General features: G+C 39.5%; 1 protein-coding gene across 5 annotated transcripts in view; it reads right to left on the bottom strand.

Moving 5' to 3' along the window:
* CDC14B (cell division cycle 14B) overlaps positions 1-14946 on the bottom strand; it is a 100489-nt gene extending 85543 nt beyond the window's left edge. For 2 of the 5 annotated variants that reach the window (XM_079926142.1, XM_079926137.1), the window contains exon 1: positions 14256-14944. In XM_079926142.1, the coding sequence (XP_079782268.1) occupies positions 14256-14415 (160 nt within the window). In that variant the 5' untranslated portion in view covers positions 14416-14944. Of the gene's footprint in view, positions 1-14255 lie in introns of all 5 variants that reach the window. The other 3 variants (XM_079926140.1, XM_079926136.1, XM_079926139.1) reach the window with 3 other exon arrangements.
* Positions 14947-19371: the final 4425 nt, after the last annotated feature.

Genomic DNA, 19371 nt, shown 5'->3' with positions numbered 1-19371 from the left:
TACACAAAGGAATGAAGGGCACGAGCAATGGTAACTACATGGGTAAATATATAAGATTTTTCTCAATTATATCTCTTTAAAAGATGATTGTTTTAACAAAAGTAGTAACAATATATTGGGTTGGCCAAAAAGTTCATTCGGGTTTCGGTAGCATGTTACGGAAAAACCCGAACGAACTTTTTGGCCAAAGCAATATTGTGGGGTTTATAATATATGATATGTGTGAGTAAAATGCTTAAGAACAACAGCATGCAGGCCAGTGCAGGAGAAATTAAACACATGAGAACTCCTTAATAGCTTTGTTGAGTTCAACTATGACTTAAAATCCAGAAGCCATAAGAGGAATGATTAGCAGGTTCACCTACAAACTTTGCATGGTAAACACACGTCACAACCACAACTATAAGATAATCAAAAGGCAAATGACAAATAGAAAACACATTTGTAAATCATCACAGATAATAATTTCCCTAATAATATACACAGAGCTCCTGGAACCAATCCCCGACAGATACTGCAGGACAACTGTATTTACCTATACAAAATATCAAGTTTATGGGAATTCCCTGGTGGTCCACTGGTTAGGACTCCATGCTTTCACTGCCAAGGGTCCGGGTTCAATTCCTGGTCAGGGAACTAAGATCCCACAAGCCTCGCAGTGTGGCCAAAAACAAAAAACAATACAAAATATCAAGTTAAAAAAATTATAAAACGGTACTTTATGAGGGGACAAAGGGGATGAAGAGAGGTTATTCTAAATAGCACTTATATTTACAACCTAGAGACCATGATAGGAATCCAATGCTTGGCTGGGGAGGGTCTACAACCTCTAAATATTTCTACCAATTTTATGGAAATTAACGTACATTTTCCTTAGGAGAGGAGCCACAAGGAAATACATTATTATATAGGCATATAATAGAATAATATGCATCCAAAAGAGATACATATTTAGACACATACTTAGGACAATGAAAGATTCTGCTATAACATATGAAGTGGAAAAAAGTAATGATAAAATTACTTAGTGTTTATCTTATTGATATAAAAATACATCTCTCTATCGAGATATCTATGTATACAAATATACACTGAACAATCTAAAAGGCTAACTGTGGTACTCATTAATGCTGTTCACCTAACAGGCACATTCCTGTCCCTCTGTGGTTGGGTGGGACCACATGGTTAATTCTGGTCAATGAACTATGACGAAAATGAGCGTTTAATTGTTGATAATGACCCTCCACAGCATTCTTTTCCCCTCTGGCACAGGGACCAGCAATATTAGAGACCATTGCTACTTATAAGCCTAGGTCCCCAAACAATTACAGGAAGCAGAAACCCCTGCCAACCCACAGTGGCTGTGAAACAGAAACAAGAATTAAATCTTTATGTTAAACTGCTGAGATTGGGAGGGGGCTTGCTATTACAGTATAACCAAGCCTAAACTAACTGATAGAGAAAACACCCTTGCTAGTAGCATCACTGATCTTTTTCTTTTCTTTATGTGTTGTCTTTTTAAAAAATAATGAGCACCTATATCTTAGAAACTTTATTGGAGGTGGAGGACAGACACAGGTTTTAGCATGGGCCTTAACATGGAGCATACACTGACTAACCCAGAGGCTATTATCATCACATCTTAATCTAGAGCATCTTGAAAGCATGGCCCACTAGGATCCTCCAGCTCACTTTATTCCAACTCTGGGCTCAATGAGCAACCTAAGAGCAGTGAAAAAAAGCAAAGTAGAGATCAGTGGGAATAATGGACCATAATTTGTATGAGAGGATACAAACACACAGACATCTGTATACACATATATACATATATTTGTAAATACATAGAAAACCTCTGGTAAGACACAAGAGGTCAGCTTTGTCAAATTGATTCTGAAGAGGGGAAATAGGCAGCTAGGTGACAGCTGAAAGTGGGAATCTTACTCTGTGCTGTTTACGCTTTTGTATCTTTTAAATTGTGAACCATGTGCATGTATTATCTATACAAAAAATAAAGAAAAGAAAAAACATAAAAGAAAAACAAGCAACTCTAGTTGAAGAGTATACTGAGTGTTGTTTAGTGGGCCGTATTTCAGAAACAGAAAGCCTAATAAAGGGGCTTGCACGGACCAATGATAAACGTGTCAGGAACCCAGGATCAGGAATGCACCTCAAGAACATGGAACAGGATTATAGGGCAGGAAACATCACCAGCACTAGTTTTTCTAATAAGTTCTAAAAGCTGCCCACTCATATTTAGGAAAATGATGAAAAACTCTTTCTAATGTCTCCGAAGTCAAGGCTTTTATTACTGAATCTTGATCCCCTGTGAAAGCTTCAGCATTGTTAAAGTCTACCTCTCACAAGATTAGCAGTATGACTATTTTCCCCCTCTGTTAAAGAGACTGAATTATTGTTTCCAAAGAAAAATGAAAAGGGACTATGCAAAGCTTTAATAATATGGGAAAAGCATCCAAAAGGCAGGAAAATAACTCTTACTTACACAAGGTAAACTGTGATTTCCCTACTTTGTGTAACACTTTGTACACGCATATGATACATTGATTATAAACTCCTGAGCAATTAAATCAGTAGATTTATTTATCTTGAACCACTCACAAGAGTACCTAATGCTTGTTATCTGGCCTTATTGGAAATAAATGACATAAGGTGGCTGACTTCACATGTATGCATAAACTCCATTTAGCTGGGGGTGAGGAGTTCTTGGAAATGGTACTTGCATGGAATCCAGAGTGTCCAAGGAGATCAGTCCTGGCATTCTACATTGGCAATGGCTCAGCTCCTTCCAGTCACTTCACATTTACTGAAGTCAGGATTGTCTCTGGCCATAATTCTTCTAGATGCTAATCACAACTGTTAGTTAAATCTCCAAGCTACAGTGATCTTTATAAAGCCTTTCATAAAAATCAAAGAACTTCCAACTATCCTTAACTGCACACACATCTTTACCTAGTTTCCTTAAACGATTCCTTGCAAATGGTTCATTAAGCTCGCATCATAAACATCCAGCTTAGTACTCTCCCACTGGTTCTTTCTAACAAACCCGCCCTGTCACGTGTGTGCCTTCTCCCAACATTTGCTATCAAAATTGCCTCACCAGGACACAGCACAGTGACAATAACAAACTCAACTTGGGATAATGGTTGAGGGCTAAATAGCTAAAAAAACACTAATAGCACTAAGAGCTCACAGAAAAAATTTAACCATACTATGAGCGACTGCAGGAGTCACCGCTCCCACCCTCCCCTTCTCAGCACACACTGCAATTATTATACCAACATTTCTTTCAGGACTTTCTCCCACCTGCAGAGCCCATTTGGGCTGCCCTCACACCACTTCAAAATTATCACTCACCCTCTGAGTTACTAGTGTACAAATATCCCAGCCCCCTTCCATCCTCACTTGTTCTACACTGGCTCCCAGATTTCCCCTGTGGGATCAAACTACAGCTACCACAGTAAGTAACTTACTTGCTAATGAGCGGTCTATGGCCTGCACCTCCTGATCCTCTCACTTACCTACTTCACTTTGAGAGTTGCCTGGGACCATCTCCTAAAGAAAGTGCTTGCCTTGGAATCCTTGACTCAGCCTGTTCTGGGGGAATCCGAAACAAGACATTGACTGCAGTTTTATATATGCCTATTTATTCTTAGTAAAATGTTTTGAAGACAATATAATTACAACAAAGCAGCACTGCATATGGTTATGTTAAATGGGGTGTGTAAAAGGTACACAAAAGAAATTGGCATTATTTAAAAACGCTTTTGTGGCATAAAACAAAATTTATTAAGCCTTTTCATAAATCTCTATATTAGAATAATACTTGTTTTCTGAAATCACTTTAAAATACAGTCCTTAATCCAAAGCATGGATTTTTTTTAAAAATCCAAGTTTATTGCTTAGCCTTTGGAATAGCCAACATTTTTATTTTGGAAATTCGCAAAAGTGTTCCACAAGAAAAAAAAATTCCTTTAGCACTGTGCCTGGAAATGATTGTCTTCTGAATCCACAAATTTAGCCTCTAAAAATGTATTTGTTCAAAATAATCTGAATAGGTCCTATTAAATAAAGAATGTTTTAAGGTTTATCTTCCTTTTCCTGCCCTCTTGAGTAAGAGAGATTTCACTAAATAAAGTATTTTTCCATTTTGGAGCAAAGTTATTATTTAATTCAGGTTAACTGCTGAATACAAGAACAGGACAGGTCGGGGAGGGGGGGTATCCCATGCTGGGATAGAGTCTATCCCCAATCCCAGCAATCACCCTTCACACATACAAATGCCACCACAGTAGTAGCAATGGTATTGTCAGGAGGAAGGAGAAAGCAGAGACTACTGTGTGTTACTGTGATCAAGAACAGTTCCTGCTGGTTCTGCAGGGGAATATAAGAGAATCTTTTAAAACATAGCTCAAAGCCTCCTTTCCAAGGATCACATTCATTCAGAGGCATCTATCTTTGAGTGTCCATGATATTCACAGATAAGTTCCTCTATGTGATACAGAAGATATATAGATATCACCCAGTTCCATGTACTAGTGTCACTTTCCAGAGATCCGGGGTCAACTATGAAATCTCTATCGCAGCTCTTGCAGCACCCATTGCAAGGATGAGACTATAATACGCACTCAAACATATCCTGAATGGATATGTTTTTACTTCAAGCCCTTTTAGTCACAATAGTTTAAAATTAGAATATAATAGTGAAGTTAAAATCCCAACCTCAGTTGTGTTTGCTAGCTAAATTCTAAGCTTTTTTGACAGTACACTGTCAAAAAGGAAATAAATGAATGTTAAGATGCTTGTTTCATGTATTAGGTGCTTCCAGAAAGCTATCTAATGACAGCAGTACAATAAAAAAATTCTAAGAGCAGATTGAGAACAGCTCCCCAAAATGTAAAACCATAATGTTAATTCTGCTACACATTCGTGTCAAAGCAATTCTTCCTCAGCACCTATAAAAGAATGTGAAAATCAGAATGCTTTTCAGTTTAAAAGTCACACATACCAAATATAGTTCTTAAAATATTTAGCCATCTTTAGTGCCTCCAATTTAAGAAGCAATACTCAACTTAAAAGGTGCTCTATAATTACTTCTTACCAATAAATAAGGTATTCTTAAAAATAAAACAAAGTATCTCATTTTAAGTTATGTCCTGTGGGATACTTTGACATTCAAATTAGTGATACAGAATTAATTGGAATTCAGACCTTTCACTTTGGCTCTGTGTTAGTAGAGGGATAGTTTCCAGGATATTATTAACTGTATGCATATATTCATATCATACATATATATGATTAGTTATATACCAAAATGAAGCTTTTTCTCATCTTTTAAAGGTTAAAACATACATGCACGCACACACACATACACACACACACATACACGAGAAAGACACCATAAGACAGGTCATTTTGACCACATATTGAAAAAAATAACTCACTTTGTGTAGGAATTATCAAGTAACATTTCCATCACTAATTTCTCTCAAACTGACACTGTTTAAATTAAGAGAGCAAAATTACATAATGACTGATTCCTTCACTGCCTGTCTTCATTGAGATGATGACTTAAGAGTGTATGCCTTCTCAATCTTTCAGTGATAATGAGCATGTTGTTATTAAATCTTCATATCCCCTCCTCCCTTCCTCAGTAATACTTGGCCCACTGCCTTGTTCAAAGTAGTTGCTCAATAAATATTTGTTGAATAAATTCCATAGCACAATTCATACGAATACAAATGAGGATAAATGAGCAAAATGCAGAGAATGATTCAGCTGAGATGGTCCTAAAATAGAGGACTTTGCAGAATTCATAATCTGTAATGATATTATAGCATTACGGATTGGGTATAAAAAGATCAATGTCATAAATTGCATAGCAGTGCCAAGAAAGTAATTTTACTGTCAAATTAGAACTTGAAGGAACAACAAATATCACTGACATGAGGAACAAGATGTTTTTCTCTTTTGTGAAAAGTGCACTGTCGACCAAATTTTAATGGTGTAAAAGTAAACTACCTGAGAAATGAAATCAATATGTGATATTATGCAATTAGAATGAATTTACCCTGCCTAGCTTCCTCAGCTTTTCAGCCTCAAAGACAATGGGACCAAACCTTTGAACTGACTGGTGAATAAAGGACTCTTAAGAGAATTGCTCCTCTAGAATATAAATGATACTAAGAATTAAAGGAGCTGAATAAAAGATGAAGAGAATAAAGTCATAAAATTTTCAATTGAAAATAATAAGTATATGGGGCCATTCAGATTTGTTCTTTTGGTAAATGGCCTTGGTGAGGAGCCTGAAAATCAAAGGGAATCAGAATATTAAAAAAAATTTTTTTTTAATAGGATACAAAAGAACTCCCCTGTTCTCAAAGTTCAGGTTGGCATTTCATGAGATTTCCCTCTTACCAAACACAGTAAGTGAGATATATGCCTGTCCACTAAGCAAAGAAATGCCTAGAAATAACTAAAATAATGGGGGGTGGGGGGTGGGGATCAAGAACAGCTGTCGTAACAACTCATTCTAAGTATCCTTTCGGCAAGCGCTTACAAAAGTGAGATTTAATTAAAATAAAAATTTAGTATTACCAAAAATATCCACCATACAAAACATAGCATTCATAATTAACCCCATAAAATATCACAGAAACTACTTCCAGCATTACCTGTACACAGAAACCAACAGAACTTTTCATATAAAGACAGATTTCAACTTAAGTCGTAAACATATGAAAGATACTCTACAGTTATAGAAAACTAAAACTGCTACCTAAGACTAAAATTAAGACAAGCAAACAGGAAGAGACGGAACCAAGAATCACAACTAACAGATTAAATCTACAGTTTTAAAATCATCAAAGAACTGCAAAGTAGAGTCAATGATCTGAATACCTTTGTTGGAGCAGTATCCATGAAAAGCTATAGAAAAAAAGAGAGAGAGAGAGGGCGTAAAACTTTCAAATAAACTAGAGAATTCAGATGAGATGTACAAATTCCAGTTAAATAACCTCGTGTTTCAGAAGTTAAAATCAATTTTATTTTGGAAATTGTTTTCTAAGGTAATCCCTGGCTAATATGGTAGTCAGCACTTCTACAAATTAAGTGACTAACCAACCTTGGAAGCTAAAAATCAAAAAATGTAAAGAAACAGTATTTGAAAATTGGTTAGCTCCTGCCACACCACTTTCTTTGTCTCCATACAATCTCTCCACTTTTGGCCCAGAGTAAACCCTGGACCTACTTACCTCACTCATAATGGTACCTGGCCTAAGTGAGGACTGGCTTTTAAATACTCAGATAAACCAATCTACCCATGTTTTCATTTCTTTTTAAAGACAATTATAAAAGTAATTTTAGTGTGAAGGACCTTAAAGGACTTACTAAGATTAAAATAAAAATATTCTGTAGCTAGGATGGGAAGAAGAACAAAATACTGGCTACTAAAATTATTTTTTCCCAGTGTAATAAAGAAAATAGATTTAAAGATATCATTTCTTATTTATCTTATTTTCTAACTCCCACCCCTTCCAAATAAATTGGGTCTCTGTGCCACACATTAAACATTAGAAAGGCCTTTTGAAAGGTAATTTGTTTTACCCAAAACAAACACCCTGTCTGCCAATAATATGCACCACCAGTGTCAAAGCTTTTGGATCTGTGAAATACTCTTTTAAAACGGATGTACTAGGGCACAGTCATGCTTTAAGTTAGCCACTCTGAAAAATTTGTATTTTATCAGTAAATAACTTAACACACGTTTTAAAAATAATCTTCTACCTGAGGCTCTCCCATGAGGACTTTGCATTTTTATGAAGAACCACCCCCCATAAACTTAGCTGCAATTTAATAGTAGCAACATACAAACTCTTCAGTATAATAAAAGCATGTAATAATAGCCTCCGAAGAGTTTTGGTTTATTCTTCCTCTTACAAGAAATCTTTAAAGTGAAACTGTAACGTTTTTCCCAAGGCAGAAAAGATTATCAACACGGCGCCAAACCTCCTCCACGTCTCTGACAAATACTGAGCCAGCCTCATCTGCAGCGTTTCTGCCCTGAAGATTACATTCAGAAGCAAGGAGAGGAACACACTGCATTTTCACTGTTTTGATTCACCGAACCTTTTGTGCAAGTACACGTATGGGGGAAATGTTTGCTTCTGAGCCTGAAACCCTCCTAACCATGATGACTCAGTGTGCCCTCTGTACCCCCCGGGCTTGCCCACTGCTGGCACACTTGTAATACCAGAGATCATTTATGGAGCCCCGGTTGTCAGCGAGGCACCAAGCCAGGCACTTAACATGCATCCCCTTCATTTCATCCTCCCAACAACTCTGCAGACTTTTTATTTTTAAACAGATGAGAGAATCCAGGCTCCAAAAGGTTATTAAATCTGGCTGTGTTCAGCCCCTGTGTGGGGAGACACCAGCTTTCCCTGGTGTCCTCGAGCCTAACTACCAGAATTAGCTCTTCAAAAACGCTACCATCAAAGTTTTTCTTCCCCAAAGATTTCAACCAAGATATGGTTCCTCTTCAGATTAGTTCTCCTTCAAATCCTCCAACTTTTATTTTCTCAAGTAAAGCAGAGAACATAACCTCTATGAGAGCAGGGACTATCTCCCAGCAGTGACCTATTTTATGCACTTGAAGGAGGAAAAAAAAAAAGGCTGGCAGAATAGATATTCATTACATGTTTGCTGAAGGAATGAAATATCTGGAAGATCAGGGGTGTAATGATGGCCAACTTGGAAAATAGCATGAGCTCTGAAAGACCTGAACTGTGTAGTTAGTTTGCTCATTTTTCCAAATTCACTAGATAATTATTCATCTCTCTAAATTCAACTTCATAGATACTACTTATGGAGTATCTACTATGACATCATCTACTAGCCAAAGTAGCAAAGGACTAACTAGTAGATGTTCAAGAAATCATTTATGTGTAACTGTGAAGCAGCTTTATCTGTCAGAAAGAATAAAAGGCAGGTGATCATGACTTTCCCAAAAAGAAACTGCATTAATTTGCAGTTTGCAAATTTGCAAACTTATTTTACAAATTTGCAAAATTACTTATCTCTGGTCTTGGCTTCTTCACAGGGAAAAATGGACAACTGTGAAATTCCTAGGGGATTTCTTAAAAGCCTTTCAAAAAATACCAGGTCCATCAATTCAGAGTTCCCAGGAGACTATCTCAGAAATTTCCAAGAAATGTCATTGGTATGTGCCAGTGCCTTCTTTCCATCCTAAAAATCCACAAAGTGGTTTCATTCCAGCTCTCCCCAACCCCAACAAAATTTGGAGAAATTCATTCCCATTCTAAGGCACAGCGCAGTTAATTTGTGCTGTCAACTCCTGGCATTAATACCATCTCTGTGGGACTTCCCTGGTGCTCCAGTGGTTAAGACTTTGCAGTCCCAATGCAGGGGGCCCAGGTTCAATCCCTGGTCAGGCAACTAGATCCCGCATGCCTCAATGAGGATCCCACATGCCGCAACTAAGCCCAGTGCAGCCAAATAAATAAAGAAATATTAAAAAACAAAAAAATACTATCTGTGTAACCCAGTTATTCCACCTCCCCCTCATCTTTATGCCCAAACACTCTTTATGTGGCAGCAACACTGAAACTGTGTTAAGTTTTTGCCTTTTTATTGGTGCCTAAGGAATGAGACTCAAAGCAGATGACTAACATAATGCCATCAGAAGTAAAGATGTTGAAGAATTAAGTGAGCACATAAATCAAGAAAGTAAATTCACATTACGCAGAGAGTAAGTATAGACATAAGTCATAAGTAAGAAGAAAAATGAACACTACAGACTTTGATGAGTTTCAGTTACTGAAACTCAATCTACTACATGAAACCGTTGAAGAAAAATTAATTTATTTCCTCCTTGAATCAGTGCCCCAGGTTAACAGCATTCCTTTTCTATCAAGAAAAATATATTTCTATCACTGCAAACAATGAATACACATGACTATTTTACATAGTAAGCATTCAAAAAATACTTCAATTAATGAATAAATTTTCCCTGTCTAATGATGTCTAGCGTGATTTTTAAAATCCTAAAAAGAAGGGGGGAGGAGTAGTGCTGTATCTGTTTCATTTTATTTGATGAGTATACAATACACCATTAATCAATGCTTTTAAATAACCATCCTGACCTCAATTAGAGCTTCTCCAATAAAATTAGTTACTGTTATAATATAGACACTCTTTAAAAGGTAGAACATAATGGCAGACACTGAAAAAAAGTATTTTTCAATTTAAGACAAACCACCAAGAATATTTTTTAAGCCAACAGTTATTGACAATTTTTGTTACTAGTCAGAAATTTAAAAAAAAAAAAGTAAAATAAATTGAACTTCTGTACCAGCTATTAAATCCTATAAATTATCAAAAACAGATTATGCAGTAATGTTATAGCCTTTAATTTTTTTTCTATATTAATAAGGAGGAAAGGAAAATGTGCAATGTCATTTACAGAGGGCCCTATTTAAGGGACAGGAATGTATAGAGATCAAAAAGATTCAGACTTCTGGCCACAAGGAGGTTCATAGGAAAATCAAAAACCTGACTGTGGGGAATTTCCTGGTGGTCCAGTGGTTAGGACTCCGCTCTTTCATTGCCAAGGTCCCAGGTTGGGGAACTAAGATCCCACAAGCCGCATGGGCAAAAAAAAAAAAACCCAAACCAAACAAACAACAACAACAAAACCTGACTGTGTCCAACATTTTTTCCCTTGGTATTTCTCTCATCTAGATACCTAGCTCCAAATCCAACTGAAAGCCCTCCTCGCTTCCCTTCTTGCCCCTGCTTCCTGACTGATAACTCGTTAGGATCTTATCTTTACTCAGTTACCTCTTTAGCATTAACATATACAGTTTATACTGTATTTATAACCTTTCTTTCACATGGTGCACTGGAACTGCACCAGGAATACAGGTAAAATTCCAAGTCATTGCATATGGCAAGAACTGAATGAATGGTCAATGAGAGGTTGATGGGGTCTGCTTAGGAATAAAACCTGGGTCAGTCTGCTCCTAGTAAGAGTAGTGTCCAGTATATCGGGGTGGCAGGATAGACAATAAATAATGACCACATAACAAAAGAGAGAGGAACAAAAATAGGAATTAAGCCTCCTATGTTAAATGTACACACATGAAATACTCTGGGATCTACGGGAATTCAACCTACAGATAAAATAGACTGTAATAAAAATGTGAAGGGACCAAAGTTTAAAAAAAAAAAAAAGTAATGTATTTAAAGGCAGAGTGGGCAGAAGTAATAATGTTTACAAACCAACCCCACTGGGAAAGAATCTTCACAATCCTGTAACAAGTGTTGGTGAGAATGTGGAATAATCCATACATTGCTAGTGAGAATGCTGGTGGTACAGCTGCTTTGGAAAAAAGCCTGGCAGTTACCATGTGATCCAGCAGTTCTACTCCTAGGTATATACCCAAAGGAATTCTACTCCTTGGTATATACCCAAAAACTGGTACGTGAACGTTCATAGCAGCATTATTCATAATTGCCCCAAAAGTCCACTCACAAATGGATAAACCTATATATACTTTGGCCTGGCCTCTTCACTTCAAGTTTACACAGTCACACGTGTAGGTAGACATGTACACTGATGCTACTGCAGCCATTTGCAGTAGGGATTGGAAAACCCCCAAATAACCATTTATTTATTAGCATTAAATAAATCACAATTCAGCCATCCAATGCCACAACATGCAGCCATTAAAAAGAGGACCGCTCTTACTGGTATAGTACAATTTGTAGAAACTTGAATATGAGTAGAAAACTGAAGGGAAAGAAAATATTACCAGGCAAGGGGGACTAACTATATTTATATATCTCCTTTAGTAATGTTTGACATTAAAAATGCGCATGCACTGCTTTTAGAAAACAATAACTGAGGGAAAAACAAGTTGGGAAGGATGCTACCAGGTTGCCATTTGCTGAGGATGAGGCCTCAAGCGTTTCCTACAAGCCCAGTAAAAAGAAATCCTCACCTTGCATCCAAAGTTACTTTGTCTTGTATATCACACCAATCAAACTGATTAAGTATTATTATTCCCAGGAATACAAGACTGTCACTAAGGGACATCTGGAGAAATCGTAGGGGAAGTTGATTTCCTTAACTCCCCTGGAGTGATCTTACACTGAGATTGGACCCTTCCATTATCTGGGCTTGTCATCTAAATACGAGTATTATGATTTTATATAGTGCACCAACTATTTCCTCAATATTCTGCTTGGTGACGTTTTCTGAAATTAATTCATTGATCACTACCTCAGGAAAGCCAGCCACATTGCATCTTTTTTTCCATAAAGAAGCAAGATTTACCCCAATGACTTTGCTGTCAGACTCTTCCTTTTTGATTGGAGACAAGTGTCTCCAATAGGGAACTGTCTAAACAAGTCATAAAACATACACATATATATAAACAAGTCATAAAACATATACATATACATTTAAATCCACATACACCATTTTATGGTTTTATACTTTTAAACCATATCTATTTTGGCAGAAGCAGTAATTAAAACCAAATGAGGCAGTTCTGCATGTACTAATACAGAACAATCTTTCTGCTAAGAAATACTGTGAAAACAATGTGCAAAACAACGTATTGTATGCTGCCGTGCTTATGTACGGTAGAGAATGTATACGTGTAACCATGCAGTCTATTTCTGTAAGGATTCACAAGAAACTAGGAACATAAGTTGCCTCTGGGGAAAAACACCCGGTGGCTGAGACCAACTTTTCACTATATATAATACTCCTCTTCACCTTTGTAATTAAGAATTCTGTACCAAGTAAGTGTGTTACTTGCCCCCAAATTAAATGCTATTCAACAAGGTCCTTCGAAGAGGTATACATAACAAGGCATAAGGCCTGTGTGGGTCCTGCACCCGCGGCCCTCCTCTGCGGGGCCATCTCCCCGGGAGCACACAATGTGGTGGGATCTGGTCTCAGCCTCAGCAAGTGGGCTTTACCTCCTAAAGCACCAGGCGCTACGGTGGACCTGGGCTGGTGCCAGCCGGAGACAGGTACTTAAGGCAACCCCTTCCTGCCTACCTCCTCTGTCGCCAAGGTCCATCCACTCAACGCCGAGATACCTTCCGCTCTACTCTCAACTTTCTGTGAAATGGACCTTAGTTCCAAAACAACTATCCATCGACCTAGAAAATAATTTCTACTAAATTTCTGTGTTTGAGCATCTTCTTAATTAATGTTCTGACCACTCCAGCTTACCTGGTTTATCAATGGGCGGGAAACAGTTTATAAAAATCCAACACACCGAGGTTTACACACTCTGCGCCACAGAAAACAGACTGAAAAATCCCTCAAAATTGTAGACAAAGCGTTTCCACAAACATCATCTCATTTAATGCCTTCACACGCTTCAGTGTCAATCCTGGCAAACCCAACGGCTCCCAAATTGGATTTATAAAGTCTTCAAGAATTGTAGAATAGGCACTAATAATAAAGCAGTTATCAAACGGCTGCTTTTCTACCTGTGATTTCTCAAAAGTGACAACTCTGGGCATTCATCAAGCTGACCGGTTCAAATGCCATCTAAGTGACATTCCGGAAGCAAGGCAGGGAAATTATCCCTAGGAGGTCTGGGGCGTGCTCATACGCGCGCTGGGGAGGGGGCGAGAGCAATGAGGACCAGGGCAAGGATCTGGCTTCCGCGCCGGGCCGGGGAACGCCGCCCCAGGCGGGAGGGACTCCATTTCCCACAGAGCAGCGGAGGTTTGGCAAACGCCAAATAAACACTGCAGCTCCCGCGCCGGCGTGTTCAGCGCGCTCGGGGAATCCTTTGGAGTGATTCGGATTAAGTGATTCCTTAAGGGCCAACCGAGCTTGCAACCCGGGAGGCGGTATCAACTCGAATTTAGGAAAATCCCGAGGCGCCGAGCAGACGCCCGCAATTTAGAAAGGTGACCCCTGGGGCCATCTTGCTGGGGTAGGAGGGTGCAAAACGGATAAAGTTACAGCTTGCAACAAACGCAGAAGAAAACTCGGGGTAGGGGGGCGCTCCCAGGGCCCGGATCCTGAAGGGGGTGTGGCCGGCTCTGGCTTTTATGGGGGTGGGGGTGGAGGCGTGTCAGTCTGGCCCGGGGAGGCGCCTCTACTGCCCCGGGTGGGTGGGCTAGGACCCCCGCGCCGGGTGCCGCGTGTCCGGGGTGCCCCGCCATGCGATCGCTCGCCGGCTCACCGGTGATGTCCAGGTACAGGTCGTCCTGCCGGTCCAGGTGGTGCAGTTCCTGCGACGTGGAGCTGCGGCTCTTCTTCACTCCCGGCGAGGACGACGAGCACCGCCGCGAGCAGGGGGGCGCGGCGGCCCAGTTCGGCCGCCGCTCGCTCTTCCGCTTCATGGAGGCGGCCGCGGCCCGTCAGGGGACCACGACCATGGCCTCGCGCGCCCGGTAGCCCGCCGAAGCCCCCGCTGGCCCCGCGCGCGGGCGCTCAGGGCTGCGGGCGCGGAGCGGCGCTGCGCCGACTGCAGGCGCCGGCGGAGCCCGGCGGGAGGTGGCCGCGCAGGAGCCGGAGGAGGGGCCTGGCCCACCGCGGCTGTCCCGCTCCCTCCTGCGGCCGCCGCGGGACCCGCGCCACAGCCCTCGCTACAGCGCCTCCTGCCGCTGCCGGCGACCCCCAGCCCGCCCCCAGGTGCCTGCAGCCCGCTGGCGCGGCAGAGGCGACGGTGCTGCCGCCGGCGCCTGGGGCTGCCCGGAGTAACCGTGCGCGCCCACCGCAGCCGCGGACGCTGCCGCCGAGGCGCCCGAGCACAAGGGCCGCGGCTCCCGGGGACTCCCGGAGGGTTGGTCCGTAAAGCTTCATTCACAAAAAGGGGCCCACAACCCTCCTCGGGGCCCGCAGACTGAGGCCTTTTATTGGTCAGTGAGGCGTGACGTCACAGACACGGAGCTTTTCTACAGGCAGGTAGCCGGTGACGCCATAAAGAAAAGTCTGAGTGATTCCGCCAATCAAAGATAAAAGTGTGCTCGCCACCCTACGCAAGACCCCCAACTTTTCTGTTTCTTCTGTGTTCCCCTAGTGCCAAGACCCCAGTTCACAACTTCATTTAGTGAGTCACCAAAGCTTTACACAGCCCTACCCTAGTAACTTAACTCCAGTTCTTTGGCCTGTATATTTTTTAAAGTATTTCTTGGTTTTCCCTGTAATAGCGCCAAGTGAAAGGGACTCTTGCCATGGCTGCTGGCTTGGAAGAATATGGACTTCTTAAATTGTCTGCTGTTATATAGACTTAAGGTAGAGTTGATGTCAGAATTTAGGAACTATCTAAATCAGCTACGGTCTTTTTATTGACCTATGCCCAGGGTTCAAATAGACCAAGCAAAGGCTTCTTAAGGAGTCAATAAAACTACCGTGGAAACACGATATAATGTAAAGGTTTGCACCTCGAAGTTCTTCATCTCGGAATCCTATGCCCGAATTGACTCAGTAGTTTTATACACCAGTTGCTATGTTTTTCTTACCTAAGGTATCAACAGGTCCAATTATTGAAATATTGAAGCAAGTGGCGAATTTAATCCTTTAACTTTTATCTTGCAAACTGTATAATCATATTTCTTTTTTTTTTTTTCCTACTGGGTTAAAATAATGCCTGATCTTTCTAGAACTTCACCAAAACTGTCATTTTGGAAGGCTTTTAAATGAATTTCCACGGTGGCATAGAAAAGGGTGTTAAGACTGGAGGGCAGTATTTCGATTTCATACCCCAAAATTCTACATCTTGCAAGCTCTTCCTAATTTTTCACCAGTATTTTAATGTTTTACCCTGCAGTTCTGCAGTTACTGCCAACCTCTAGAAGAAAAAGATGAATTTGAGTCAGTCACCCAGGAAGCCTCTCAGAAATGCACATTTCAATGGAGTACCTGGAGGGGGCGGGAGGCTGTTTGACTTCTATTGTTGAAGGCTTTTACCTTAACACTACCAATTAAGGAGGAATGGGGGCGGGGGGAAAGAGGGCTCTGCATGACAGTGGCATTTGAACAGTCTGAACTAGAGATCTGACACTTAGACCAGAAATTTAGTAATCATGTTCATTCTTCCCATTTCCCATAAGGAAATCAGTCAGTGAAGGCCTTAAATTAAAAATGGCAAAAAAAAGAAAGGCCTACGTGTTGTCTGTAAGGGCAGCAAAGAAGCAAGAGACTTGGGAGGCTGTGAAGTGCTGTGCAAATGAGTCTAGGTAAGCAGAAACCTACCTATCCCAGGTCCTCTGTTCTGACCGAGAAGAGGAGGCCTTTGACACTGGCCTAGAGGCTCAGCGGCAGAAAGGCTGCCATTTCCTGGACTATCTGGCATTTTACAAGAGTAGGTCTTGGTTTTTGTTTTGTTGTGTTGAGGTATAATTGACATATAACACTGTATTAGTTTCAGTTGTACAACATAGTGATTTGATATCTGTATATACTGCAAAATGATCAAAATAACTCTAGTTAACACTGAGTAGGTCTTGTTTTGAATAGATAATACTTGGGTGTTGTCCACTTGGCTCCTTAGATTAAAGAAATTCAAGTACGCTTTGACATTGTATTTGTTTGAGAGTGACTTATCTAAATGTCGGACTAAGACTAAAGTGCCAAGAAGTTCACCTATATCAGTTTGTTTTCTCTCACCTTCAAATACAATGTTTGGGCTAGAAATTCTAATGAAATGTATATGATTTAAATAAAAGAAAAAGTGTTATAAATACAGATAACTATACTGTTAAGTATTTTCACATTTCAAAAACATTAAAATTTTATGGTTTTGTTAGTATAACATCATTAGGAGAGAAGTTATATGATTACACTTTGAAATTATGCAGAAATAGCTTCCATTTTGGGGAATAGATAGTCCATATGCTAAGTATACATATTGAAGTTTAAAACCTTATTTATATTTTGTTTTTAGGTCGTGTTTAGATAGTGGCAGAAAAGTGCTATTTCTTACTGATACTTGTTTTGTGTGTAGCATGTCTTTTGAACAAATTGACTCTTCCCACTATTCAATAAGCTGACCTCTGGGCTCCTGGGCTCTGAGAATTTGGCCACAGGAAATGTAGTTTAGTTTGCTTGGTTGGTTGGCTAGTTTGTTGTTCAGACTGACCATTGATCATAGAATTTTAGAGCTTGAAAGCACCTTAGACAATATTTGGCGCAAGGCTGTTCTTTTACAGTCAGGACATGGGGACCCACCTAAGTGGCATTGGCAGCCCTGGGGCCAGAATCCAGACACTCTCCAGGATTCTGATTGTCTTTTGGTTGTTTCCTCAACATCATGGGCAACACAGTGAAAAGCTAAATAAAAAGGGAAGGGAGGGGTTCTCTAAAATAGTCCTTTCTACTAGGTAAATTGACCCTGAAAGGAAAACAATTATGGAACATTTTCTTATACATTTTAGGTAACTCGTATTCTGAAGAATGTAAATCTTGCCCTAAAATTAGTAAAAACTGGTGGGTATATATATGATGCTAAAGTTTCAAATGATAATATAAATATCAGAATCAGTGAATAACAGCTTTAATTATGTGAAGATAATTTGTTTAAAGTCAAATTTCCATAAAAACTAGAGGGTTTAGGTAGCAGGCATATGGGAAAACACACTAAAATCTTCACTAGCATATTTAAGAAGAGTTGGTTTTATTTCATTGGCTATTCTGGTAATCTCAGTGTTAATCTGAAATCCCCTGTGTTCCCGACCCTGAGACTGAAAATCTCTTAGAACTGCAAAAAAGGAAGAAAATGAATATATATATATCTATCTACCACCACATGCTGGCCACAGTGCTAAGGGCTTCACACAAATGCCCTGTTTGATGGTATTGTTCTTATTTTATTGGTGAGAAATCCCTCATTTGACAGGTCAAAGCAGTCATCCCACCCACCTTCTGCTTGAGTTTGGTTTGAAAACCCATGGCTCTTTCTTGGGGCCAGCATCGTGCATCACAGGTTGAGAACAGAGTTTGAAGGGATCTTTCCTTGTACGTAGGTTTCTGAAATGGAATAACCTCTATAGTTGTGTAAATATTGTAAATTTTGATTCATTTTTTGGACCTCAGATCAGACCCTAACATTGTGCATTTTTAAAACAATATTCCTGATGGTAATTTGGATTTTTTGGTCATGTACGCTTCTTCCCACCAAATAATAATAATAGTAATAATAATGGAATAATGGAATGCTGGGGTGGAGGTGGGGTAGAAAATGAGGAGAATTCTGGTTATTGTGAGTCTTGTGATCAAGTATGACTGAGGATGCTTTCACCGCAAAGCCAAAGAGCCCTGTCCCTAGGGGGCTGAGTGAGCAGTACCAAACTCTTTCTCTCACATTACCTTTCGAAACATGCTGACATGCCTTTGACATACTGTCAGATATTCAGTATGTCAGTAGAGTAGAATTTAGTAATTTGGAAAAAACGGAAAATGATACATGTAAATCAGCACATTTGTGCGCTCCTTGACTAAACACTTCTACCAAGACTGAATGAACATACATGCTCAATATTAGCTTCTTAAATCTAGGTCTTATTTTGTGATAGTGGCTTTTTACCTCAAAGATTTTTTAGTAAGGAGTTTTTCTTTCTCCTTGATTTTATAGCATATGACCAAATAATGCATGAACATGTGGTTGTATTTTTTTTAATTTAAATGAAAAGCAGAAATATATATATATATATATATGTATATATATGTACATACATATATGAAAGTTCTCCTTCACACCTCAATCCTACCTTCCTACATAACCACCTTTAACAGTCTATATTTAGATTTAAAAGATTTGTAAAAATAAATTGGTTTATACTGTGCATATTGTTCTGTGAACTTATTTTTTTCACTTAATACTGCGTCTTGAAAATTATGTCAGTCCTTATGGACAATTTCATCCACTCTGATGGTTGCATAGGCTTCCCTGTGTTTTCCATATTTATATTCCTATAGATAGACACTTAGGTTGTGTTGTGGGGGGTGCTATTACAAACAGTCCTACGATGAATATCCTAACATATGTATATCCACAGGAGACGGAATTGCTGAATCAAAAGGTATTCACTTTTAGAATTTAATAGATACCAACAATATTTTGGGTGTTTCCCCACACCCGCACCCTGAATCACTGGATATAATTAATATTTTTAAGTTTGAGGATAAAAATGATATCGGTTATTTTCATTGCATTTCCCTGATTGCTAGTGAAGCTAAGCATATTATAAAGTGCTTATTAGATGTTTACAGTATATTTTCTAAGAATTTCTTATTTATGTCCTTTGCTCGTTTCTCTGTTTGTTTTCACTTTCTTTTAAATTGGTGGGAATATTTAT

This window comes from Stenella coeruleoalba (genome assembly GCF_951394435.1).
Source record: "Stenella coeruleoalba genome assembly, chromosome: 7".
NCBI classification, from domain to species: Eukaryota; Metazoa; Chordata; class Mammalia; order Artiodactyla; family Delphinidae; genus Stenella; species Stenella coeruleoalba.
This window is presented reverse-complemented; position numbering and strand designations above follow the sequence as displayed.